This window comes from Xenopus laevis, chromosome 8L (genome assembly GCF_017654675.1).
Source record: "Xenopus laevis strain J_2021 chromosome 8L, Xenopus_laevis_v10.1, whole genome shotgun sequence".
NCBI lineage: Eukaryota > Metazoa > Chordata > Amphibia > Anura > Pipidae > Xenopus > Xenopus laevis.
Genome location: NC_054385.1, coordinates 96,373,815 through 96,400,077, shown reverse-complemented (window position 1 = coordinate 96,400,077; position 26,263 = coordinate 96,373,815). Strand labels below are relative to the sequence as shown.

Here is a 26,263-nt window from a genome sequence, read left to right as displayed (position 1 = left end):
GGAATCACTGTTCTAGATATTCTACCAAAAACCTGAATTCAATATGGCCTTAGCTAGAGGGAAGTTTGGTTATCACCCCAGAATCAGATGCAGCCTTTCTAACCTCATGAAAAGCAGATGTGTCATACACATCTAGAAGAATCTATCCTGGCAGAGTACTGATATTACAGGGTGCTCAATACTGATGTCCTACTTCAGGGCCTATAGATGCAGACATCCCAACATAATTTTGATTATCAGCTAAATGGTCTGTGCATGTGTGTAACGCCATGGTGGGCATATAGTCACTGATGAACCAGAAGGGATGAACTAACTGCTATTCCTCTCCACTTATGTCTTTGATTTAAAAACAAAATGCTGGTGTTGCAGTAACATTTCAAGCTGATTATCCTCTAGACTTGGTAAAAAAAAACTTAGTGTCCTAATTCTCATTCCAGTTCAGGAACTATAAATAGGATATTGCTCTGTAACTGGATTATAATGATGTTGACGGATTTAACTCTTTCAGCTTTTATTCTTATGAACTGTTCCGCTTGTCAATATATGGGCCCATTATGTGAAGTTTTCTGCACAATTCTACTTTATTCTGAATCTGACCAGTCAAGGCTCAGTAAGAACAAGTGCTGCTGTGTTCTGTAAAGACAGAATGATAGAACTTCAAGGCAGCACCCCTTCTTGCATTTTAGTTTGCCAGGTTTCCCAATTTGACATCTTGCTATTCAATAATATAAGTGGATAAGGTATTCTATACATTACAAGCATGGTAAGCAACAGTCACAGATAATCCTTAACTATATGAATGGAACAATAAAAGGTGTCCATATAAGTGATCCCAGAGGCAGGTCCGTACAGCATATGGGCCGGATGTTGAATGGTCACCTTTAGTGTTGCAAAAAAACAAGGTTAAGAGGGTGTAACAGTATTTACTACAGTTTTTCAGCAACATTGTCAGTTGCAAACACACAGTTACTAAACAAAACACTCGCATAGGCTCTCAATAGAACAGGTAATTGTATGAAAGCTGGCTTGCTCATGATCCATATAAATACATTTGGCATTGTCTCTACTACATACACACAAATATATACAATGCAAAATTACTGTTTTCAAAGTAAAATGCAGATAACCGTAAATTTCTTAATACCAAGAAATATAATACCGTTTAATATAGTCAAAAAGTAGTCAATATAAGTAGTTGCTCAAGCTATTCATGGACAGCATGAATGAGAGACAATAGCTCAGAATAAATAGGCTCCTCTGGTGAAACATATGTTGCTGAACAGCTCCCAGCACAAGGACTGTTTTTTATTCTTAGGAGTCCAATAATTCTGGATTGTGCTTTAAAATCCTTTGCAAGTTCTTTTGCTTCTTAATCGGTGAAAATACAATCGAGTTGTCGGCCATGGCAACTGCACCACATTTAAAGGAAGCACGGTTGATCTGGAAAAAGAAAGTGTGAATTAAAGGCTGAAAGCAGTAACTAAAGTTTGTAGTTTTTTCTTTAACCTTGGACCCCTGGCTGTTTTCTGTAAATACTGTATTGCTCATGTGCCAGCAGAAGCTATCACTTAGAAATTAAACATGGCTGTCAAGTATCCTAGGCAGGGGTCCCAGGTTAGCTATTAGATTCATGAAGGGAGCAGTTACAATTTGGCAACCCCAGTGAATCACTTTCCTCGTCCAAAATTCCCTTCTCCTGAATGGATCACCATACACAGTGCAGTTCCAGCATTGGAGATTAAACATACAGGACAAACCTATAGGTCTATGTGACATGGTAAACATGACTACTTATTTGGTAGTTGTAGACAGATTGGCTTCCGAAAAAAAGACATTTGCCTGTGTTTGTTAGCTGGCTGTTTGTGTAGACGACCCTATTCTTACATACATTATCATTGCATCTGATATAGTAAAATGCAAAGACTAAAGAAGGCAGGTGAACCACTGTTAATGTATGTTTGGTTAGGCAGGAATAGATTTATTTCCAGGGTTCCCAATGTGTCTGTATTCAAAGCAGTGCACATTCTGTTGACATAGCTCCCTAATTCCATCTACTAATGCCAAGCTGCATTGTGGCTCATTTTATAGCAGTATAGGAAGTGCCTTCTTAATAAGGGAAATAAACCAAACATGAGTTATTTTTTTATATAAAGAAAATGTTTAATATAGCAAAAGTGATGAGACAGTTTAATAGCTATAACAAATGAACTGTCCTCTATACAGTTTAAGATCATCAAGTGGTTGCATCTGGACACCAACGTATATACAGTATAGTCTATTAGCAAAAAGATTTGGGCTACAAGGGTTGATTCTCTACCATATTGATAGGCGGGCAGCTTCCCAGGAAGTCCAGTTGGTCATTCTGAACATTTAGATCTAAGGGGAAAAAAGAAACATCAGAACCCAAAGCAGATGGACTCAACTCACATTAGTACTGATCTACATGGATGTGTAGCAAAACTGAACAAACCTTGAGTGCCACAAACTCCATCAGATTCTTTAGTGGGAGACATGGGTTGTGCTGGAGGACTATTTGTCTGTGGGCTACACATAAAAACATCATTCACAAATGATCCAGAAATCCCTGCAATCTCCTCCAAAAACAAAGCTCTAGAAGGTACCGTTCCAACTTCCTCTGGTGCCGGAGAATCACACAGCTGGAAACCAGAATTCTCCATGGGAACTAAGTATTTTGCAAGATCGGCTACTGGAAAGACCTGAGAGGGTTACGGGACATAGTTAATGAATAATACACATATTTAAGGATGGTAAGCACAAAATAAAAAAAGGACTTACACAGGCAGCCTCGTCTGTCTCAACCACAGAAGGTAGGGGATGTTGTTCATCACTCTGTACACTAAAGATACAAAAAGATTTATATCATTTCTAGGGACACAAGTCAGCAAGGGTTAAAGTCTGCACGTGGGAGGCAAAGAACCGCTAAACTAACTACTTTTAGAATATTCATCATTCAAGTCATTTATAGATAGACATAACATCCATACATCCAGAATACAAAAGTTTTTAAGTTTCAAAATACAAACGACTGGGGGAAAAAAAACATGAGAAAAGGGAGAAGAAAAGTGAGGTAAAGGCATGGATTATAATTTGCCTGAAAAGGTCTTAAACACAGTCATTCTGTAAATTCTGTACGGCATAGAACGTGTGATAGTTCCCCTTTAAATAACCGGCTACTTCAGACAAATGAAAAAAAATATATAAATCTCAGGACACATCATACCTTCCTTCTGTGTTCTCAAAAAGTGATTTGCTGATGAGGGATTTTACAGTGGCTGGAGAATTTGGTACTTCTGTTATTTGTTCACCAGTGGGATTATCGGACTGCTGAATACGGCTTGTGATTGGCTGTGGAGTAGGGGATAACCAAGAAGAACTGCATCTTGCCCCTGAAAGAAGAAAAAAAAAAAAGAGCGTGGTCTGAAAAAAGATATAAATCTGCATTGAAATAAGTTATGTGAAAATGTTCTTTTCCACACTTCTTTGTTGGGAGATAGTTATGTCTGGAAATCAACAAGATTCATAACACAAGTCCGTTCATTTTGCAGGAGGAAATCTCACTTACGGTTAGCGACTTTGGCAGGGCTTGCGACTCTAAAGAACCCTGCATCAAACACAACTTCATCGACTCGGGTAGGCCGTGCTGGGGCCTCTACAGTGGGCTCCTCCTGCTTTCCTTTGTTTTTCAAGGCAGCTTTAATAGCAGCGAGGCGACTTCGAGCAGCAGCCCTGCCGTTATCTCCTTGGCTTGACTTTGATGCTGCAGCAGGGACAATCTTTTTCTATGATTAATAAGAAAGAGAATTGATTAAATAAACATGCAAGGCAGTGCTGGACAACTTTGTACATGTAATGGGCTTATCAATGGTCATCGCACATTTATTAGGGCAGGATTATTTGTCCACTATTTTGGGATTCGGCTGAACCCCTGAATCCTTTGTGAAAGATTCGGCTGAATACAGAACTGAGCCCTAATTTGCATATGCAAAGTTGGGGTGGGCAGGGGCTAAAGAGAAACGTCCATGCAGTGCTCGGTTAAAATCTTTTACTTCCTTGTTTGTGTGACGAAAAGTCATGTGACTATAAGAATTTGGTTTGGCCAGACATGAGGATTTGGCCAAATGCAAATTATACAATTGAAATTATAAATTTTTCAAGATGAGAATTTTTCTCAGTTTTTACACTCATTCATTGATGCCGTTGAGTACAAGCGGACAGTAGAGCCGTCACCCTCTAGGAAAGCCAAAGTACTGAATTGGCAGGGCAGCCTAAAGGGCGGTTCCCCTTCCAAACACTTTTTTCATTTCAGTTGTTTTCAGATTGTTCCCCAGAAATAAAGACTTTTTTCCCCAATTACTTTCCATTATTTATTTTTTTCAAAATCAAGTTTAAAGTTGAATGTTTGTGTCTCTGGTGTTTCAGTCTGGCAGCTCAATAATTCAGGCGCAGACTCTAAACGGTTACAGTTTTGCAACATTTAGTTGATCCGTTTCTCAGCAGCATCTCTGGAGTATTAGCAACTATTGTATCAATTCTAACTGCTGCCTGTAATGAAACCCAGAGATTCTGCTCAACAGGGACAAAGATAAAGAAATGGATCAACTAAATGTATCAATTTAGAACAGTTTACAGGGTCGACGACCCCCCCTCCCAGAGCTGCTTTAGAAGGTGAAAAAAAGACACTTTACACTTTAAGTATTAGAAAAACAGTGACATATAAAATAGAAAGTCATTGGAAAAAGTTGTTATTTCTGGTGATCTATCTGAAAACAACTCGGTAGTTGTTTGAAGGTGAACCATTAGCCAATTCTAACCTACATTTCAATTGGTCTTCATTGTTTATTTTTTACACTTTTTTTTTAAAATTATTTGCCTTCTTCTGACTCTGCCCATCTCAAAACAAATTGCTCTGTAAGGCTACAAATTTTTTTGTTATTGCTACTTTTTATTACTCATCTTTCTATTCAGACCCTCTCCTATTCATATTCCAGTCTCTTATAAAAATCAGTGCATGGTTGCTAGGGTAACTTGGGCCCTATCAATCAGATTGCTGAAATTGCAAAAAGAAGAGCTGCTGAATAAAAAGCTAAATAATGCAAAAACCACAAATAATAAAAAACGAAAACCAATTACAAATAGTCTCAGAATATCACTCTGTGCATCATACTTAAAAGTGAACCCAAATGTGAATAACCCCTTTAATCAGAATTACAAAAATGAGAGTGAACCTGTTCTTGGATGTATTGCAGGGAACCCAATACAACATTAACAAATGAGAGAATGGAGTCCTGACCAAACACTGAACAAAAAAAAAAACTTAACTAGGGAACTGCAATTTTTATGAAGCCACTTTTACCCACTTAGCTAAAAGTGATACGGACACTAATAAACTACCTTTTAAAATGTGAATGTACATTAAAAAAAGTTACCTATAGGTCATGTTGATTGTTTTTTGCCAAGAGGTTTGTTTTGTAAGTAATTGATATTCCTAAACCTGACTGACAGGCTGAGATGGACAGTCAGGTAGGCAAAACAGTTAAAGTTTCCAATGCCAACAGACTCCTGCTGCACAAATATGGCAGCCCCCTCATAGATGAGCATGGGGAGTCAGACAAGTAATGTAAAAGCATTGTGCAAATACCTTACCGTAAAGTTATGTCGTTTTTAAAGGCAATATTATGATAGATGTAAAAAAGTTCAATTTCTGGTGTCAGTATCTCTTTAATATACTTCTAAGGAAAGCTGCATTGTCTTCAAATATTTCTAGACTGATATTCACCCAGGAACAGAGGGGGATAAACAAATACAGAGAGTCCTCGAGTTACATACACCTGACTTACATAAAACTCATACTTACAGAGGCTATTACAGTTACATACTATTGTTTGCTAGGCCTTAATTAGCATTTAGCTTTAATAAACCACCTGCAGAGCACAGAAAGGTAAAAATAAATACTATGTTAAGACAGACATCTGTCTAAGTTGCATCCAATAAATTAGGGATGCACCGAATCCACAATTTTGGATTCGGCCTAACCCCCGAATCCTTAGCGAAAGGTTCGGCCGAATACTGAATCGAATCCTAATTTGCATTTGCAAATTAGGTGTGGGAAGGGGGAAAAAATGTACTTCCTTGTTTTGTGACAAAAAGTCATGCAATTTCCCCCCCTGCCCCTAATTTGCATATGCAAATTAGTATTCAGATTCAGTTCGACCGGGCAGAAGGATTCGGCCGAATCCTACTGAAAAAGGCCGAATCCCGAACCGAATCCTGGATTCGGTGCATCCCTACAAAAAATAAATGTATACGTTTCAACTTACATACAAATTCAACTTAAGAACAAACCTACAGAGCCCATCTTGTAGTTAACTGGGGTCTACCAGTGCTGCATTCAAGCGTCCATCCCCTTTATCATTATTTATGAGCTTAGAAGGTACATACCTTTATGATTTTTCTGGTTGGGGCTGTGCCTTGTTGCCAAGAATTCTCCTCCAGTTTTCCAAGATTAAAAAACTTCTTATTTACATCTTCGATCTAATAAGGGATAAACCTGGATTAGTTTTATTCTGTTCTGACAGATGGTATCAAGGTCTTAAAATGGCAAAATAATGCAGAGAGAAATAATGAGAAGCCCGTCACTACATGTATGAAAAATGATGCATTTAATCCCTCAAGGGGAGCCAAGTGCCATACACTGTGGATTAGCTCTCAGCCACCCCCTGCTGAGGAACAGTACAGCATGTACTATGTACATAGGAATTTTTAAAGAAGACTTCTTAAGGTTACCACGTGTCCTTTTAAAAATGTAAATTGCCCCAATTTTTCTTTCGAACACACTTACAGTGTGTCACTAGTTAGAGCACAGAAAAAGAGTAGAAACAATGGACATGTTTAGAATTCATCCAAGGAAGGAACACTTACCTGATAATAGATCATATCCCAGAATCCCTCCAGATCTGTAAGTGTGGTCTCCTTTTCACCACGTTTGAACTCACAGTTATCCACTAGGCCCTCAAACTGCTTAAACCTTTCAGTCATCAAAAGTCTTGTCTGGCCAACAGTGGTGCGGATCACATCTTTGGCTGCAAAGGGGAAAGATGTGTTTAGATCCACCCACTGCATTCCACAGAGCACCTGGTAAATAAAGCAGGGTCCTGAATGGTGTGCCTAAGTATTGTGGGGTGTCACTGTAACAGAACCAATTGGTGCTCATACCTTCCTCCTAATCTATAGCAACCAATGGGAATCACTGCAGTCAATATATGGCCAGAAAATAAAGGGCCTGTGTTAAAACGCCTCCCCTTAAATCCACTCATTTGGCCATCTACTGAAAGCACAGATCCAAGTCTAAAAACCTGAAACTGGTCTGATGTGGGATTCATTTGAAGAAAGGAAGTTTAATCTTAAAATGTTTCTCTTTGCTGTCCTTAGGGCTTTGGCACACTGTGCAAACTCAAAGATTTGCCTCCATTACCATTTCCAGCTCACAGGATGGTTGGGAAAAAAATTCAAAATGTACTCTTTATAGAGTTATATGGTACACATCTGGCTAGAAAATGCACTGGCAGGGTCAGAGCTCTTCAAGACAAAAAGTTCACTGGCACACAGGTAGTGCTGGCAGGGTGAAACCCTTGCTTTAAATTTATTAGTGCAGCATACCGCACGAATACATTTAAAGCAAGGGTTTCACCAGCATTACCTGCGTGCCAGTGAACTTTTTTGTCTTGTATTGCTGATGGGTTGCCAATGCCCTGTTTGCTGAGCACCAGGGATCCAGTTTCCAGGAGGGCCAGGGTGTGCGTTTGCAGTTGGATAAATCCATAGGGTCAGAGCTCTTACCATGTAAATCTATTAGGGATGCACCGAATCCAGTTCAGAATTCAGTCTTTAGCAGGATTTGGCCGAATCCTACTGCCCGGCAGAACCGAGTCCTAATTTACATATGCAAATTAAGAGCAGAGGGAAATAAATTGACTTTGTCACAAAACAAGGCAAAAATGTTTTCCCCTTCCCACCCTAATTTGCATATGCAAATTAGGATTCGGTATTAAGCCAAATCATTCACAAAGATTCAGGGGTTTGGCCGAATCAAATTTGGTGCAAGCAAGAATATTTTGTGTTGGGAATGGTGCAGCCAGAAAAATGCTTCAATTAGCACCTTGTGCCATATCCCACAATCAAACAGAAAATAAAAGTCGGCAGTTCATTCATAAAATGTACCAATTGAAAAACATAAATGGTTTTGTACAGTGTTCTCCAATTACTGGGGGCGGGTAAGGAAAAGAACGAGTTGGTAGTCATTCTCCTGCAGGGTGATGCGCCCGGCAAAAAGGGCCTGGGGAAAACGGATATTTCTTCTGATTTGCACTGGATCAAAAAAATCGCAATCAAATGTGAAGAAAGGGAAACTGGATGCATTTTTTCCTCAGAAAAAGAGAGTTTCCATGTTACTTTAAGTATATAAATGCCTCACCATCCTCTGGGATATCCAGCTCAATTCTTTTATCCCACTCACAGCACAAGCACCTTAGTTTCTCACTCTCTGATTTAAGAATATCTCTGAAATAAAGAGATACATGTTTATGTTACATATCAGCAGAACAAGGCCATGCATGCCTTATAATATATGTTCATAAAATAATGTTCTATGTCAAAGTTTTTTTTTCCCAGCATAAGTGATTAAATGTTTCCCAACTCATTTGTAGCTTTCCTAGAAGTAATTATGCACACTTGGCAAAGGTTTTCCTAGGTAATTGCACTGACCTGAAATATGGCACATCATGCTCCGGTTCCTTAAGTGCTTCCTGTTCAGTTTCTTTCTGTGTATTTGGTGCAGGTGAAGAAGGGGGTATTGGGGCATCAGCTGGAACTTTTTACGGGGAAAACAAAAGGATCAGGCTATTATTTCTATTATGTAAGTGAAAATGAATGTGGAAGAGGCAAAATTTTATGTACAGGGAAGGAAAGCATGTATCTCTGCATGTAGCAGGTTTGTAATACAGAGGCAGTCATTTCCCAAACAAAGAAGAAACACTTTGTTCTAACGACAACCACTCACTTTCCTTGCCGAGGCCACACCAGCCAGACCAATGGAATACTTCCAAACAGAGGGATAGGATGGAGCTCACAAATTCGCAGATTCTGCTGCAAAATACTTTATCACAACATGTTTCGGAGCAACATGGATCCTATACTTTATTAATCACAACATGTTTCGGATCAACATGGATCCTTTATCAAAAGGATCCATGTTGATCCGAAACATGTTGTGATTAATAAAGTATTTTGCAGCAGAGCCTGCGAATTTGTGTGCTCCATCCTATCCCTCGGTTTGAAAGTTTTTCCCAAACAAAGGCACTAAATAGATGGAATGTACACATCATAAAAAAAAAAAAAAAAGAAAGTCACTGGCTAGAACAAAATCCTCTGTTAACACCTGCTGGCACTGTCACAATGTATAGCTTTAGTGAAGAAACATAAGGCATGCTATTTAAGGCACCTAGTCCCACACTAGAATTTAAAGGCCACCAGTAGTTAAAAATGGCTAAACTATCTTACTGTACCAGTGTCACGCTTGCCCATTTTCTGCCACATAGTACTCCAATAAAAGCTAGGTTTTAAAGAAATGCTTGGTGGATTATTTTTTTTTAAATATAGTTCAAGTGGTTTTTAGTTGCCTGTTAACATAGGAATCTTGCAGCTTTTAATGTCTATTGATGTATACAAGAAGGGGGAAAAGAAAAATAACCTTTTTGCTGTGCGACAGGATGATCGTCTATTTCTAGTTCAGAAATCTCTGGTTCGGGGACCTGCACTTGCTCCATTTTCTGTTGTGCAACAGGATGATCCTCCATTTCTTGTTCAGAACTCTCTGGCTCGGGGGCCTGTACTTGCTCCACTTTCTGTTGTGCAACAGGATGATCGTCCATTTCTAGTTCAAAACGCTCTGGCTCAGGGACTTGTACTTGCTCCACTGGAAGCACCTGCTCCACTTTCTGTTGTGCAACTGGATGATCCTCCATTTCTAGTTCAGAACTCTCTGGCTCAGGCACTTGTACTTGCTCCACAGGAAGCACCTGCTCCACTTTCTGTTGTGCAACAGGTTGATCGTCCATTTCTAGTTCAAAACGCTCTGGCTCAGGGACTTGTACTTGCTCCACTGGAAGCACCTGCTCCACTTTCTGTTGTGCAACTGGATGATCCTCCATTTCTAGTTCAGAACTCTCTGGCTCAGGCACTTGTACTTGCTCCACAGGAAGCACCTGCTCCACTTTCTGTTGTGCAACAGGTTGATCGTCCATTTCTAGTTCAGAACTCTCTGGCTCAGGCACTTGTACTTGCTCCACAGGAAGCACATGCGCCACTTTCTGTTGTGCAACTGGATGATCCTCCATTTCAGAACTCTCTGGCTCAGGGACCTGCACTTGCTCCACTGGAAGCACCTGCTCCACTTTCTGTTGTGCAACAGGATGATCGTCCATTTCTAGTTCAGAAATCTCTGGCTCAGGCACTTGTACTTGCTCCACAGGAAGCACCTGCTCCACTTTCTGTTGTGCATCAGGTTGATCGTCCATTTCTAGTTCAGAACTCTCTGGCTCAGGAACTTGTACTTGCTCCACAGGAAGCACCTGCTCCACTTTCTGTTGTGCAACAGGTTGATCGTCCATTTCTAGTTCAGAACTCTCTGGCTCAGGCACTTGTACTTGCTCCACAGGAAGCACATGCGCCACTTTCTGTTGTGCAACAGGTTGATCGTCCATTTCTAGTTCAGAACTCTCTGGCTCAGGCACTTGTACTTGCTCCACAGGAAGCACATGCGCCACTTTCTGTTGTGCAACAGGTTGATCGTCCATTTCTAGTTCAGAACTCTCTGGCTCAGGCACTTGCACTTGCTCCACTGGAAGCACCTGCTCCACTTTCTGTTGTGCATCAGGTTGATCGTCCATTTCTAGTTCTGAACTCTCTGGCTCAGGCACTTGTACTTGCTCCACAGGAAGCACCTGCTCCACTTTCTGTTGTGCAACAGGTTGATCGTCCATTTCTAGTTCAGAACTCTCTGGCTCAGGCACTTGTACTTGCTCCACTGGAAGCACCTGCTCCACTTTCTGTTGTGCATCAGGTTGATCGTCCATTTCTAGTTCAGAACTCTCTGGCTCAGGCACTTGTACTTGCTCCACAGGAAGCACATGCGCCACTTTCTGTTGTGCAACAGGTTGATCGTCCATTTCTAGTTCAGAACTCTCTGGCTCAGGGACCTGCACTTGCTCCACTTTCTGTTGTGCAACAAGACGGTTGTCCATTTCTAGTTCAGAACTCTCTGGCTCGGGGACCTGCACCTTTTCCACTTTCTGTTGTGCAACAGGATGATCGTCAATTTCTAGTTCAGAACTCTCTGGCTCAGGGACCTGCACTTGCTCCACTTTCTGTTGTGCAACAAGACGGTTGTCCATTTCTAGTTCAGAACTCTCTGGCTCGGGGACCTGCACCTTTTCCACTTTCTGTTGTGCAACAGGATGATCGTCAATTTCTAGTTCAGAATGCTCTGGCATGGGGACTTGCACTTGCTCCACTTTCTGTTGTGCAACAGGATTATCGTCCATTCCTAGCTCAGAATGCTCTGGCTCAGGCACTTGTACTTGCTCCACAGGAAGCACCTGCTCCACTTTCTGTTGTGCAACAAGACGGTTGTCCATTTCTAGTTCAGAACTCTCTGGCTCGGGGACCTGCACCTGCTCCACTTTCTGTTGTGCAACAGGATGATCGTCCATTTCAAGTTCAGAACACTCTGGCTCGGGGACTAGCACTTGCTCCACAGGAAGCTCCTGCTCCACTTTCTGTTGTGCAACAGGATGATCGTCAATTTCTAGTTCAGAATGCTCTGGCATGGGGACTAGCACCTGCTCCACTTTCTGTTGTGCAACAGGATTATCGTCCATTCCTAGCTCAGAACGCTCTGGCTCAGGCACTTGTACTTGCTCCACTGGAAGCACCTGCTCCACTTTCTGTTGTGCAACAAGACGGTTGTCCATTTCTAGTTCAGAACTCTCTGGCTCGGGGACCTGCACCTGCTCCACTTTCTGTTGTGCAACAGGATTATCGTCCATTCCTAGCTCAGAACGCTCTGGCTCGGGGACTTGCTCCACAGGAAGCACTTGCTCCCCAGCAGTTTGAGTTTTGTTGCACTTTGGGGGTGCTGGCAAATGATTCCTAGAAGAAGAAAAACAAAAAAGGAAAGTTTATTAAAGGAAAAGTAAAACAAAAAAACATTTTTTACTAGGGTATTTCTGTAAAAGCTCCTTGTCGCCATCTTGTTTGGTGCATGCGCAGTACAGTGAAAAGCTGAACCCAGATGCAAACAGTTGGCTTTTTCACTGTATTGTGCATTTGCCTGCCCAGGCCTGAAGAAAAGAAGACAGAAGTGGAAGAAGATGGTGGTGAGCGAGTTCTTTCAGAAATATACTGGGCCGGTGCAGTTTTCTGCTAACAGGAGCACTGCCTTGGGCATCAGGTAAGTAATTATAGAGATGATTGTGATAGAGGTGAGTAACAGTCCAGTTGAGATACAATACATTGCTAACGGAGGTTAGTATGGTTTTATGGAAGCTATCCCACAAAGGGTATAAGCCAGCCAAACTGGTATTCCAGCACTAGCATCATCTTCCAAAATAACAAAAAATCATTGTTTATCAAGGAAACATCATTGAATGCATAAATTAAATATTGTATATACAGTATCACCCCTGTGATCACAATTCTCTCTCATTACGGTTTGTGTGTGGGAGAGCATGTGTCTAATAGTATAATGCACAATTCAATAAGCGGCTTCCTATTAAAGGGATACTGTCATGGGAAAAAATGAATCAGTTAATAGTGCTGCTCCAGCAGAATTATGCACTGAAATCCATTTCTCAAAAGAGCAAACAGATTTTTTTATATTCAATTTTGAAATCCGACATGGGGCTGGACATATTGTCAATTTCCCAACTGCCCCAAGTCATGTGACTTATGCTCTGATAAACTTCAATCACTCTTTACTGCAAGTTGGAGTGATATCACCCCCTCTCTTTTCCCCCCAGCAGCCAAACAAAAGAACAATGGGAAGGTAACCAGATAGCAGCTCCCTAACACAAGATAACAGCTTCCTGGTAGATCTAAGAACAACACTCAATAGTAAAATGCCATGTCCCACTGAGACACATTCAGTTACATTGAAAAGGAAAAACAGCAGCCTGCCAGAAAGCATTTCTCTCCTAAAGTGCAGGCACAAGTGACATGACCAGGGGCAGCTGGGAAATTGACAAAATGTCTAGCCCCATGTCAGATTTCAAAATTGAATATAAAAAAATCTGTTTGCTCTTTTGAGAAATGGATTTCAGTGCAGAAGTCTGCTGGAGTAGCACTATTAACTGATGCGTTTTGAAAAAAACATGTTTTCCAATGACAGGATTCCTTTAAGCGGGATATTCTGGAGAGTTTTCTCTGAGAAGAAGAAAAAAAATAAATAAATAAATAAATTTCCACAATGCCCAGTACAGGGTGTCAGAGCTGGCAACCACAAATAACTAGCATTGATATGGGGTGTGGTGGATAATAGGATTTAACAACCCAGTCGTCTTATTAAAAAATAAACAGCATTACAGATAAAAATAGTTTGCTGCAATGCCCCATCTGACTTTGTGGAGGTAATCACTGCATCAAGTACTAGGTATAAAGTATAAACAACATTACATATCACCAAGATTGTCCCTTCACTGACTGCAGACAAGTCGTCCTTACCTTTCCCCCTTCATAGGGCTCCTTACAAAACAAGGAGACAGAAATGCATTAGCCCGTCTAGGAGTCATAGGCTTGAATTTGTAGGGTGAAAGACCATCCATGACCTGGAACATAAAGTTCTGAGGTGCAAAGGAGGGCTTCTTTTCATGTGGTGCTTCACGAGATTCTTTCGAAGACGTCACTTCAACAGTTTTTTCTTTCGGCAACCGTTTCGCTTCTTTTAACCTTGGCTGCTCACAAACCAGAGACTTCTGAAAGTAAAATATAAGTTAAGTTCATTCACAAACCTCTACTATATTACAGACAGATTTTGTATCCAAGTTGTTTCTTATAAATTTAAATTGGAAGTACGCGTTTCTTAATTTTCCCCAAGGATCCCTGCACCATGCATACATAGATTTTCTCTACAATCACATGCACTGGTCCACAACTGGCAAATATATAAAAGGTACTTCCCCTTTAGGTTTCTATATTTGCATGGTCCCTGTGCAAATACAGTATTTGCCAATGATCACATGCACTGGTCCAATTTGGCACCCATCAGTAGACCACTTCCCTTGTCCTTAAGCTAACTTATCAAAATTTCCACCCAACCACTTATCACAAGCAGATTATATAAATGAAAATCTCTCATCAGTACAGTTCAAATGATATTGCCGTCAAAATAAGTGTTTCATTTTGCATTAAAACATGGAATATTGTATAAAATATGGCACATTTGTACAAATGGTTTACTTTTTTTAAAAAATTTGTTATTTTTTGACTTGCATGGAGCAATTCATATCTATGGGTGCTTTCCTGCTTTGTTTGCAGATACCATTTTCAGCTTCAGTAGTGTGCTTAACAATGTATGACCAACTGGGGAATTGTTGACTTCCAAAACTTGAAATGTTAGCCTACTACTAGTCACATACTCTGATCCAGAACCAATTTAGGGCTCTGCGTGGCAAAATGAAGCTGGATTAGGACTACACCTTGGGCAAACAGCAGTTATTTAAGGATTAGTGAAATGTGAATGGGCAGGAGTGGAATAAGCCCTGCGTAAAATATATATTTGAATATTTTTAATGTATAGTTCAGTGATACTATTTGTGGAGTTCAAGAGCCTCCTCCGAGGCATTAATCTAATTAATAAAAAAATGGTTTCCCAAACAATGCAGGAGATAGCAGGAAGCACAAGCTTAGACCTTTGAGCAACAGGGATATGTGATATGAGGAAGAAAATCTCTCTTTCAGGCGTGGTGATTATAACTTCTTAATAAAAGATACTAATGGTCTTTTCACATTGGAGAAATAAGATTAGCCATTCTACTTCTGCGTTTTCTTAATAGACTTTCAGCAGTTAAGCTTCAGAAAACATCTTTCCATAATTTGGATCTTCGTACCACACGTCTACAAAAAATCATTTAAACATTAAATAAACCCAATAGGCTGGTTTTGCTTCTGATAAGGACTAATTATATTTTAGTTGGAACCAAGTACAAGATCCTATTTTATTATTACCGAGAGGATATTTTTTTAAATTTGGATTATTTGGAAAAATAGATGGCCATCCTGTAATTGTGAGCTTTCAGGATGATGAGTTTCCAGATAACGGATTCCATACCTGTATGTTAATAATAATGCAGCATTTTGTGCCTTTCCGGTGTGCTTTCTGCCATCAGTTACTGGATTATTTTAAAATACAAGGTCATGCCACCAATCCACTAAAGTTTCTATAATGCAATTAATATTGAAGGGGCACTTTGTAAAGGAACCAGCTTTATATAAATAGTAAACACTTTTTTGTAAAGGGCTTGGAAAATAGCTAGCAGTTGTTAAAAGCTGCATTCACATAAGCAAGAGGAAACCTTTTAAACTGGAACTTTTTTTTTTTCATTAGGGCTTTCAAATCAGACCACACAAACACAAATTAGATAAATTCCAACCTTAGAATTTTCTATAGTCTTTGTTTCTTTGGTAGTCTTATTCTGGGATTTGGTGACTGCAAAAACGAAAAACAGCAAATAGATTTTAGTTGCAATACTACTAAAGTCTTGCAGCTATCTAGAATTTCACATACAAGAATAGCTGTATCTAGACTGAGTGCAAGATTTCATATTTAGCAACATATATTTTGTGCCCCTGTGAGCCCTCACATCAGCTTTAATACAGTACAAGAGGTGCCTTCGAATCTATGTACCGAAACAAACGCCTAATTGCGTAATACGTACCAACATTATTTCTGAGAGCAGGTTTCGTAGTAGCAGTAGTTGTAGTAGTAACTGCAGTTCTAACACCTCTTTGAGATGGAGCAACTGGGAAAAATAAGGGGAAACAATAAGACTTGCATAGAGCAAGTTATTCATGGCATAGCCACATGTCCATTGTCTTATTTTTAAATATTCATTCTGTTCAGCAGCTAAAATTAAGAGACCAAAGCAGCATTTTTTTGTAGGATTGGTAAAAACTTTTTGCTTAAATCGATACGGACACATTCCTATAAAAATCATAGGAACGCTTCAGTATCTACTATGTGCTGCACCCAGAATATTTTCCCTCAAAGCCACCCCCAGCCCTGCAAACCTGCACTGACCCGACCCTCTTACACTGTTGAAAGGCCTTCTGTGCAGTTTCAGTGACTCTGGGTTGAGGGAAAATATTCCGGATGCAGCACATACTTGATACTGACACGTTCCTATGATTTTTATAGGAACGTGTCAGTATCGTTTTAATGTCAATGGACAGTAACAATAAAAAAAGATTTTTTTTTTTTTTTAAATAATGCAAAATATGGAGGATGTCAGTCATCACAAAGCTAAGTGGGAAAATGGCAGTGTTTTTTCTTGAAAAGAAGTATCTTATCCACACAACCCGGACCCGCTGACCATCATGAATCAGGAAGTGCTGTCATTGTAAACCGGAAGGGATGTCCTCAGAAGTAGATGTGACCAGAAAAAAGGAGTAAATATCGCTATTGAGAAGACCCGAAGCCCGACCCGCAGAACCGTGTCTTTACCCACACCCGGAACTTCTACCCGTAACCCGCAGGTACCCGACTCGCTGCAGGACTATTACATACACAAAGAACTGATTTGACGGGTATTTGTCTGCCTTTATGTCAAAAGAACAGGCTGTGATGATGTATAGATTGGTGGGGGTTTCATAGGATATTAACCTCTACCTGTAGAATGATGCAAATTACATTATGATTGAATGTTGAATGTCAGTTATATATACAAGACACGTTTTTAGTGCACTTTATTTTTCACTTGATTTTGTTCTGTTTTGTATTTCATGGCGAGTTGTTTATATACTAAACTGGATGATGCCGCTTCCGTCTTTTCCCGCCACTGGGGGTTAAAAGGTAATTTTGTGTATTACTTTGGTAAAGGTCAGATTGCTGGCCAAAACGTCAGGTCTTCCTTCATTACAATAAAAACCTTTAATTGACTTTTAAGCCCTGCGAGTGCGGAATATATATATATATATATATATATATATATATATATATATATATATATATATATATATATATATATATATATATATATATATATATATATAATTTCTTTTTTTTTTTTAACTTAAAAGGGGACATATACCTACATTTAACACGTTCACACAGAGAGAAAAGAGAAAAATGAATTACTTTAGCTTTCCCCTCTCCCTGGTTTACCAGTAGCAGCTCAGTAATCAGAAGCAGACTGTTACGATTTGGTATAATGCTTAGCAAATTTAGCCCCCCACCTCCAGATCTAAATGTTAGTGTTTTACCAGTTTGTAACAGAAACAGTTACATCAGTTCCTGCCATTTCTCTGCTGCTATCAAAGAGTTATGTAGACAATTAGGGGCCTATTTATCATGCTGTTAAAAAGTGGATTGAAGCAGTACTGGTGCTCAAGGCAACCAATCAGCAATTACAGTTCAACATTTAGAAAACAAAAGCAAAGATCTGATTGGTTGCTATGAGCAACATCACCGGTAATGTTTTACTTCACTTTTTACACAACATGATAAATAGACCACCTTAGAATCCCATGAAGAGGCAAAGTAAAATAACTGTAGCTCCTTACCGAAATACAAGTAGGATACATAAAAGAAGTTGCTGCCAAGAAATGTATCCACTAGTGTATCAAATTATAGCAGGTTAGAGGCACATCGAGTTTGTTTACAGAACAAAATAAAGACATTACCTTTAGTTTCAGGTTTCTTTAAGGCAGAGTTCTGTCCACATACTTTTGTTATGCCCCTTTCAGCAGAAATCTTACTAGTGTTAAGAACTCCTGTCTGCAAGATTAAAAAACATTGCAAGTGTATGGGCTATCCTAGAACATGTACAATGAGTCAATAGGATGGGTAAAGCAATTAAATACCTTCACATGCTGCGTTCTGTTGGCTTTGTTCCCTGCCGGCTCTGCTTTGGAAATAGACCTTGTAACTCTTGGAACACCAGGGGGAGCTTGCTGAAAGGGCCAAACACCAATATTTTAACAAATACAACAAACCCCATCTTTGTATTGCCCAGATAAAAGTGATAGCATACCTTTTCTTTTGGTTTTATTTTGGAAGTATGCTGAGAGCTCCACACTGGAGGAAAGGTCACATCTGGTTTGTAGATTCCACATTTAAAAACACATTTGGCTGCTTTTTCCCGTTGCTCCTTTAGTTTTCTCAGTTCCTTTTCCTCCTTAAAGCGCTGTAGCAGATCACGACGTTGCTTTAAGTACTCTTTAGACTTTCCAACTACGTATAAACAGAAAATAATATTAAATATTTATTATTTATTTATTTTTTACATAAGTAGGCTTTGTCAGACAGTCTGCAGTATAGATGCCCAATCAGGGACAGCCAGCATGCAGTTTTTACATATTTAAATATTATGGGCTATTGATGCATCATTTCCTTTAATTGTATCTGTACTATATAGAGAACAGAAAATACCAGATATTTTAGGTTGAAAAACGATTTTCCCATTCAAAAATTCGTCAAACCACCCTTTGTATGCTGTACGAGTTAAACACAAAAAAAAAACCAAGTCATCTAGTTGAATACAGCTGCGCTCAAAAGTTGACATAACCCTGGCAGAATTTGTAATAGGCTGACCCTTTCTGGAAAATATGAGTTATTCTGCAAAACCTAATTCTGTGATGTTATTTTTTGGTCAGATTAAGCATCTATCATCAGACGATTGTGTGCGTCATTTAATTATCATAATAACTAAAAACACACAGAGTGCATTAATTAAAAGTTTACATATTCATCAAGGTTTGGGCTGATAATATACAAAAAGTTGACACGCACAGGTTGAGATGACAATAAAGGGTAAGTATCGACGCCTGTGCTTTGTTTAATTGTAATTAATGGCGGTGTATAAATACAAAAAAGGGGGTTGTGGGTGCACTCTTAACGCTAAGTAAAAATGTATTAAAGGAACAGTTCAGTGTGAAAATAAAAACTGTGTAAATAGAAAGATGTTTAATAAAACAGCCAGAATCCAACTTCCTTCTTTTCAGCTCTATAACTCTGAGCTAGTCAGCGACTTGAAGGGGGGCCACATGGTACATTTCTGTTCAGTGAGTTTGTAATTGATCCTCAGCATTCAGCTCAGATTCAAAAAGCAACAGATATGACCCATGTGCCCCCCCCCTCAAGTCTCTGATTGGTTACTGCCTGGTAGCCAGAGTAACCAATCAGTGTAAACCAAGAGAGCTGAAAAGCAGGAAGTAGTGTTCAGACTGACATGTTATACATCACATTTTTGGCTAACTAACTATATTAGAAACATGTTTTATTTTGCACAGCCTATTTAGCCAGTTTTTATTTTTACACTGAACAATTCCTTTAAAGTACAATGGAAGTGCTACTGACTTGGCCAATTAATCAGTGCACATTCCCTGGTCTCCTGTCTAAGTAATTCAGTATATATGCAAGTGCATGTGTTCACAAATACAGGGGTTTTTAGTTAAAAAGTTATGATCATAAAGTTGATAAGCCACCATACCACGTCAAGATAAACCCCACACATTGGTCCCTAACTAACAGACACCATGTTGAACAATATTAACACAAATAGAAAGGTTGCAGAAATGTTTTGTTTTCTGTAAAAAAAAATAATAATAATAATAAAAAAAAAATGACGTTTCCAACATTGAATTAAAGTTACTCATATTTCAAAAAGACAGCAATCCCCATATACAGAGTCCTGCACTGGTCTCAGTGTCAGAGGAGGAGATTAAAAAAAGAAATAAAAAAAATAAAATCTGGCTTAGATTTAATTTTTGCTCAAACCATAACAGTAAGAAGTTATATTACTATACATGACTCGTGCCATATATTGATGTGACTATATAAATATCACAAAACATTTCCTTTTAAGAAAAACGTGTATTCTGAAACAGCTTTACAGGGCAAAGGGATGAAATTGGCATTGATTAAAGGTGATTTGATCCAACTTACCGTCCGTAGTTTCCTCAGCTTTAAGGATAGAGCTCTCATTAGTCTCCTCCAGAGGTGGAAGTTCACACTCCTTCAGCGCTGAAATATTGGCATCGGTCAGCGACAACCCCCTGCATTTTTTAAACTCATTATGTCGGTTTTCCTTTTGCATTACGGATTTACGATGTGCGACTTTTGTTCTTAAGTTTTCAGTACTCAAATCCTTCTTATATCTACCAGTAAACTGTGTGCGGGGTTCCATTTTTACATATGTTGCTACACTGTGGATCTCGCCAAAACCTGAAATGTAAGTTGACAAATAAGAACATCTTAATTCGGATTGCTCATTTCTCCCTTTTACATTGCCTATTTTAAGTCTTGGCACACAGCCGGCAGAGCAGAGCCCACAGTGTAAACAGTTGTAGGACTGTGCAATGGGCACTGAAATGCCACCCTTTGAACCTACTAGAACCTTCATTCAGTTGGTTACACAGCACATATTTCTTCTTCTTCTTCTTCCTGTATTGCCTCTAGGGCCAGGTCATGGTTAACATGCACAGTAGAGGGAAAGGCGAAACAAATAAAAAGCTGCCTTTTCACTGGCTAGGAGCCACAAAGAGGATCCAAGAAGATTGGAAGGTGGTACTCCTACAGTAATACCCTGTGGCAGTGCATTTTCAGCAAACAAGAACACCTGCACAGAGTCTCAGGTAAGCAATTATAATTTTCTTCTTTCAGGCCCTCTCTCAGCTATTTTGACTTCCACACTCCTGCTGGCTGTATACTATACCATACATAAAGGTAATTATAGGATAAACTACACGCTAAAAAATAAAGCATTTTTTTTAAAAAACTATTAACCGTAGTTATAAATGTACTACTTTCCGAAGTTACATTAAGGCTATCTGAAATACCACTGTCTAAATCAAAGTTAGAATAATCATTGCCTGAATATTACGGTTATGCACTTTCCTACCCACATGTATCTTGGAGAATACAAAGAAAATAACCCTTTATTTACAGAACACAGAGTATGCCAATAATTTACTGCAAAAATAAAAAGGAGATCATTTGTTCCATCAATATGAGCTTTAAAGCCATTGCGTTTCCAACCTCAGCAGTAATGGGAAAATACAATTGTAATAGGTTGAGACATGTTTCAGGTGGGGTAGGAAAGAGGGGTAAAAGGGAGAAAGGGGGATGGAGGAGAAGAGTATTATGTGTTAATGAGTCATGAATTCAGAGAAAGGAGCCTCACTAACTGCATGTATACAAGTTAAGGATGGCTGTGAAGTATTATTCAAGCACTCGCCAATCTTAATGTGACTGTAAAGTGAATTAAATCTAATAAAAGCAATTTATATTCTAACCAAGTCATTAGAAGGATCTGTCTTTTTAAATTGCTGGTTTTGATTTTTTGACGCAGTGTAGTATAAGGGTGAGGTCAAATTTTTTACATTGCATTTTTAAAAAAGTGTGGCCAAGCAAAAAACATGCCACTGAAACTACACAAGCAGCATGATATGTGGTTTTCAGTCTGTAGTTTTCTTTACCCAACATGCATTTCTGATTTTCTTGTTCCCCTCAATTCCGCTTGGAAGAATTTTAGTAAACTTTTGTGAAAAAAAGCTAAGCGGAAAAGCAATTTACATGCAAAACGTAGCCGGACTGATTGTCAATAGAAAATGTAATTACGTCACCAGCATACAACGTTGCAATCCATCTTGCGAGAGTTTGTCCGCCATATTGAAAATAGTACACAGTTTATTTTAGCAAAGTGTATTTTCAAACCTGTGGATCCCATAGAATTCAATAATATGCCATCTCCCTAGCATATTGGTGTTTTGCTGAAAAATGCAAATACTGGTATCGTGTGGCAGATGTTGGTTCGCAACCGCCCAGTGGGGACTGCTATAGTGCATATTCGGTTATTTTCAGTAGGGCTTAATTTTGTGCATATTTACACTGGAATACACAGTTTTAAAAAAGGCAATGTAAAAACGCCCTGTGTGACCTCGCCCTAAGCTGGCGATTACTAAAATGGTGGCTATTTTCAGCTACATTGTTTAAAAAAAAAAACCATCAGAACCAGCAATAGAGAAAGGGCTCAACAAATCCTTTCATTAACATTTAGGGGCAGATTTACTTAGGGCCGAATATCGAGGGTTAATTAACCCTTGATATTCGACTGTCGAAGTTAAAGCCTTCGACTTCGAATATCGAAGTCGAAGGATTTAGCGCTATTCGTTCAAGCGAAAAATCATTCGATCGAACAATTAACTCCTTCGAATCTTTCCATTCGAAGGATTTTAATCCATCGATCAAACGATTTTTCTTCGACCAAAAAATGCTTAGGAAGCCTATGGGGACCTTCCCCATAGGCTAACATTGACCTCAGTAGCTTTTAAAAAAAAAACCATCAGAACCAGCAATAGAGAAAGGGCTCAACAAATCCTTTCATTAACATTTAGGGGCAGATTTACTTAGGGCCGAATATCGAGGGTTAATTAACCCTTGATATTCGACTGTCGAAGTTAAAGCCTTCGACTTCGAATATCGAAGTCGAAGGATTTAGCGCTATTCGTTCAAGCGAAAAATCATTCGATCGAACAATTAACTCCTTCGAATCTTTCCATTCGAAGGATTTTAATCCATCGATCAAACGATTTTTCTTCGACCAAAAAATGCTTAGGAAGCCTATGGTCGAAGTTTTTTCTTAAAGAGACTGTACTTCGACTATCGAATGGTTGAATAGTCTAACGATTTTTAGTTCGAATTGTTCGATTCAAAAAGTCGTAGTCGAAGGAGCCAAAAAAATTCGAAGTTTTTTCCTCTATTCCTTCACTCGAGCTAAGTTTATGGGCCCCTTAAAGAATCATTTTTTTCAAAATCTTTAATTAACAAGTCCTTTCCTTTCAAAGCACCCATGTGATGGAGCTAACTCCTTAAAGAATCTGCATGGGGTGGTAAAACTAGGGTCTCATGGCTTACACTAACAAACAAGGACAGTTTACTGCTATCCACCACAGGTTAATTGTTCATCTAACTCGAAAGTTCTGTATACGCGATTCAGCGAGTGAATTACAGACCATATATACTTTGCCCCATTAGCTACTTTACCTTGACCTCAAACTAATTATCCAAAGAAATTTTAGTAAGTATGCACATTACTACAATCTACAAAACAAGTTGAACAGGATTTCTCCAATTATAAGCAATTTTTTAGTTCCCAAACTATGACGAAGGTCGGCCGAGGGTTCAGTCTGAAGGCAGTTGAAAGGCCAACTAGAAGGCAAATTATCGAGAGATTTAAAGCGATTGTTGTTTTTCTGCCACGGAGCTGTGGCTGAACAGGCAATTACACAATTGTTACCTTATGAGCTAAAACGAGTCCTGAAAAAAATGTTGGACCTCCAAAAGGGAGCTTGAATCAAAAAAGCCAGGTGAATAATTAGCCAGGGTAACAAAACATATGACTCTACAAACAGTTCCCCCCCCCCCCATTTCATAAGAGTAATGGCACATGGGAAGTTTTGTCACCTGTGATAAATCTTCACTACAGTGGGCGACAAAGAGATGCTACACAAGTGAGATTACCTGCACAGCACTCATTCCTGTTAACCCTGATTTGCTGGGGCAGTTTTTAAAATTGACTCTTCTCTATCCCCCCCAAGCATCTGTCTCTTCACACAGAAGCCAGGTGTCAGATTTAGACAGTCAGACCTACTACATATATCTTTTTGGGTGGGGGCTCCCATTCCTAGTAGATGTATTAGCGCTCTTATAACTGCACAGATAAACTCTAAAAAAAATATCAGACTTTGGCACAAATGATGTATGCGGAGAGATAGGATTTTTAACAATTTTAAAAGTGTGAGCTCTAACAAGGCTATAACTAGACCTAATCAGGTTACCTTATCAGACAACCGTCTCCTGCAAAACGCATGAATGAAAAGATAGATGCAAAGAGGGGGATAGTGTAGAGCAGTGATCCCCAACCAGTAGCTCGTGAGCAACATGTTGCTCTCCAACCCCTCGGATGTTGCTCCCAGTGGCCTCAAAGCAAAGTTTTGGTGTACCAGATGTACTGCCAAGCAGAGCCTCAATGTAGGCTGACAATCCACATAGGGGCTACCAAATGGCCAATCACAGCCCTTATTTGCCACCATTTTTCATGCTTATGTTGCTCTCCAAATCCTTTTTCTTCTGCATGCTGCTCACGGGTTCAAAAGGTTGGGGATCCCTGGTGTAGAGTAAATTGATAATTTCAGAAATGGATCAGAATTATAAATTGGATATTTAGAAAAGTTCTTTCATTATGATGCTTGTGTTAAGTTGTAATGTTTACAATAGTTCCCCTTTATAAACCACAAGCAACATCAAAAGTTTGTTCAGAAGCTTCGGACACTCATGAGTGCAACATAAGCTTAAACTAAAACTATACCCCTCAAACAATGTAGGTCTCTATAAAGATAAATTGCTTCAAACAGTTTATATGTAAAACCCTATTTCATATAAATAAACCATTTTCATAATAATATACTTTTCTAGTAGTATGTGCCATTGGGTAATCATAAATAGAAAATTGCCATTTTAAAAATAAGGGCCACCTCCTGGGATCATACGATTCACGGTGCACACAGACAAACCATACACGTTAGGTCACATGAGCCAATTAACAGACAGAGTTCTGTCTTTTGCTTCCAAACGTCTTCCTGTTACAATTAAGGTGGCCATAGACGCACAGATAATATTGTTTATTTGTTTTTTATTAACACAAGTGGTTGTCGTTTAAACAAAGGCTTTCTTCATAATTAACAGACAGAGTTCTGCCTCTTGCTTCCACACTTCTTTCTGTTACAGTTAGAGCTGCAATATTTCTGGTCAGGTGATCTCTGAGGGAGTACACAGACCATCATAAAACAGGGATTCAAAAGGGCAACATTTACTTAAATATATATTCCAGTTTGGTAAGATTCTTTAATATGCCACTTAATTTGAAAAAAAAATCATCTGTTGCTCAAGTATTCATTTTGAGGGTATAGTAACATATTGTATTGTAATTTAGGAACAGATCCGTTTAAAAATAAATAATACAGAACACATTCATTATGGGGACCACTACAGAGTATGGGGCAACAAATTATGACCATGTGTATCTATGTGTATTATACCTGCTATAAGAAAAACATCAGAAGGAATAAAAAGAACGCGGGGGAATGTCAGTTCAAGCATGCAAACCTGAATTTTAAAAACCAGTTTGAGGTGGAATGCTGGGATGTATGAAACAGGTGGAGGTGACTGGGAATTTCAGCTCACCCCTTAGCAATTATAAACCAGGTTGACTGTAGGGCCCAGGCTGCACCCCCTGTGTGCCTATTAGAAGCCTCTTATAGCAGGGAAATATTACAACAAAACAACAAAGTAAATCCAAAACGCCCAAACCAAGTGTCTTACACGTCGCCCTTTCACTGTATACAGTAAAATATTGGGCGCACTCCCCTACCATAGGAAACCAGTAGCACACTCTATAATAACATTTATTAAAGCAGTGTATGAAATGACTTTATTCCGGCCACAAAAACAGCCAGCCAATGAGTCACTGTCTATTGCTGGACTGGACAGAAATAAACTCTGCGCCACTAGTACGCGTCTGTCTAGCTGATCTCTCGCAACGCTGCCCATGACATTCTGAAAACCTGACAGCCATGCTAATAGCTTGCCCCGAGAATACAGACGCCGTCATTCCAGGCACAGATGCACGGCTGCTGATAATTATAAGCTACAGCATATATAAAACTTGTCTGCGTCAATCAACTCACCTGTACCCCCCGATCAAAACAAACCAGGTCACCAAACTCTATGACATTTCTGCCTTACACTCTGGACGCGCAAATTCAAATCACCGGAAGTTCCCACCCATTGGACGAGAATCCGTTCTAAGATTGGTGGAACCTCATTCCGGTGTCCGATTGGCTACATAGTCTCGACCAATTATAGAGAATAATGCCCGACCATCATGTGATCGGTAAGACCGTTTAATTGGCTGGC

General features: G+C 39.3%; 1 protein-coding gene across 11 annotated transcripts; it reads right to left on the bottom strand.

Annotated features, from left to right (window-relative positions):
* Positions 1 to 1,133: 1,133 nt before the first annotated feature.
* Positions 1,134 to 26,191, bottom strand: dlgap5.L (discs large homolog associated protein 5 L homeolog). 11 transcript variants are annotated; one of them, XM_041572184.1, is made up of 20 exons: positions 26,035 to 26,191; positions 20,234 to 20,512; positions 18,321 to 18,520; positions 18,151 to 18,240; positions 17,971 to 18,064; positions 16,008 to 16,091; positions 15,723 to 15,778; positions 13,795 to 14,045; positions 10,134 to 12,225; positions 9,767 to 9,947; positions 8,782 to 8,887; positions 8,492 to 8,577; positions 6,940 to 7,100; positions 6,460 to 6,552; positions 3,584 to 3,800; positions 3,242 to 3,407; positions 2,797 to 2,857; positions 2,471 to 2,717; positions 2,318 to 2,376; positions 1,134 to 1,440 (listed from the first exon to the last, which is right to left on the bottom strand). In XM_041572184.1, the coding sequence occupies exons 2-20, from the start codon at positions 20,472 to 20,474 to the stop codon at positions 1,312 to 1,314; spliced, it is 4,614 nt and encodes a 1,537-aa protein (XP_041428118.1). In that variant the 5' UTR covers positions 20,475 to 20,512; positions 26,035 to 26,191; the 3' UTR covers positions 1,134 to 1,311.
* Positions 26,192 to 26,263: the final 72 nt, after the last annotated feature.

Coding starts and splice junctions, on each gene's coding strand:
- dlgap5.L (XM_041572178.1), bottom strand. CDS start 20,474: ATGGAACCCCGCACACAGTTTACTGGTAGATATAAGAAGGATTTGAGT. Junction 18,241..18,320: donor AAATAAAACCAAAAGAAAAG/GTATGCTATCAC, acceptor TGGCCCTTTCAG/CAAGCTCCCCCTGGTGTTCC. Junction 3,408..3,583: donor CCCTGCCAAAGTCGCTAACC/GTAAGTGAGATT, acceptor TTCTTCTTTCAG/GGGCAAGATGCAGTTCTTCT.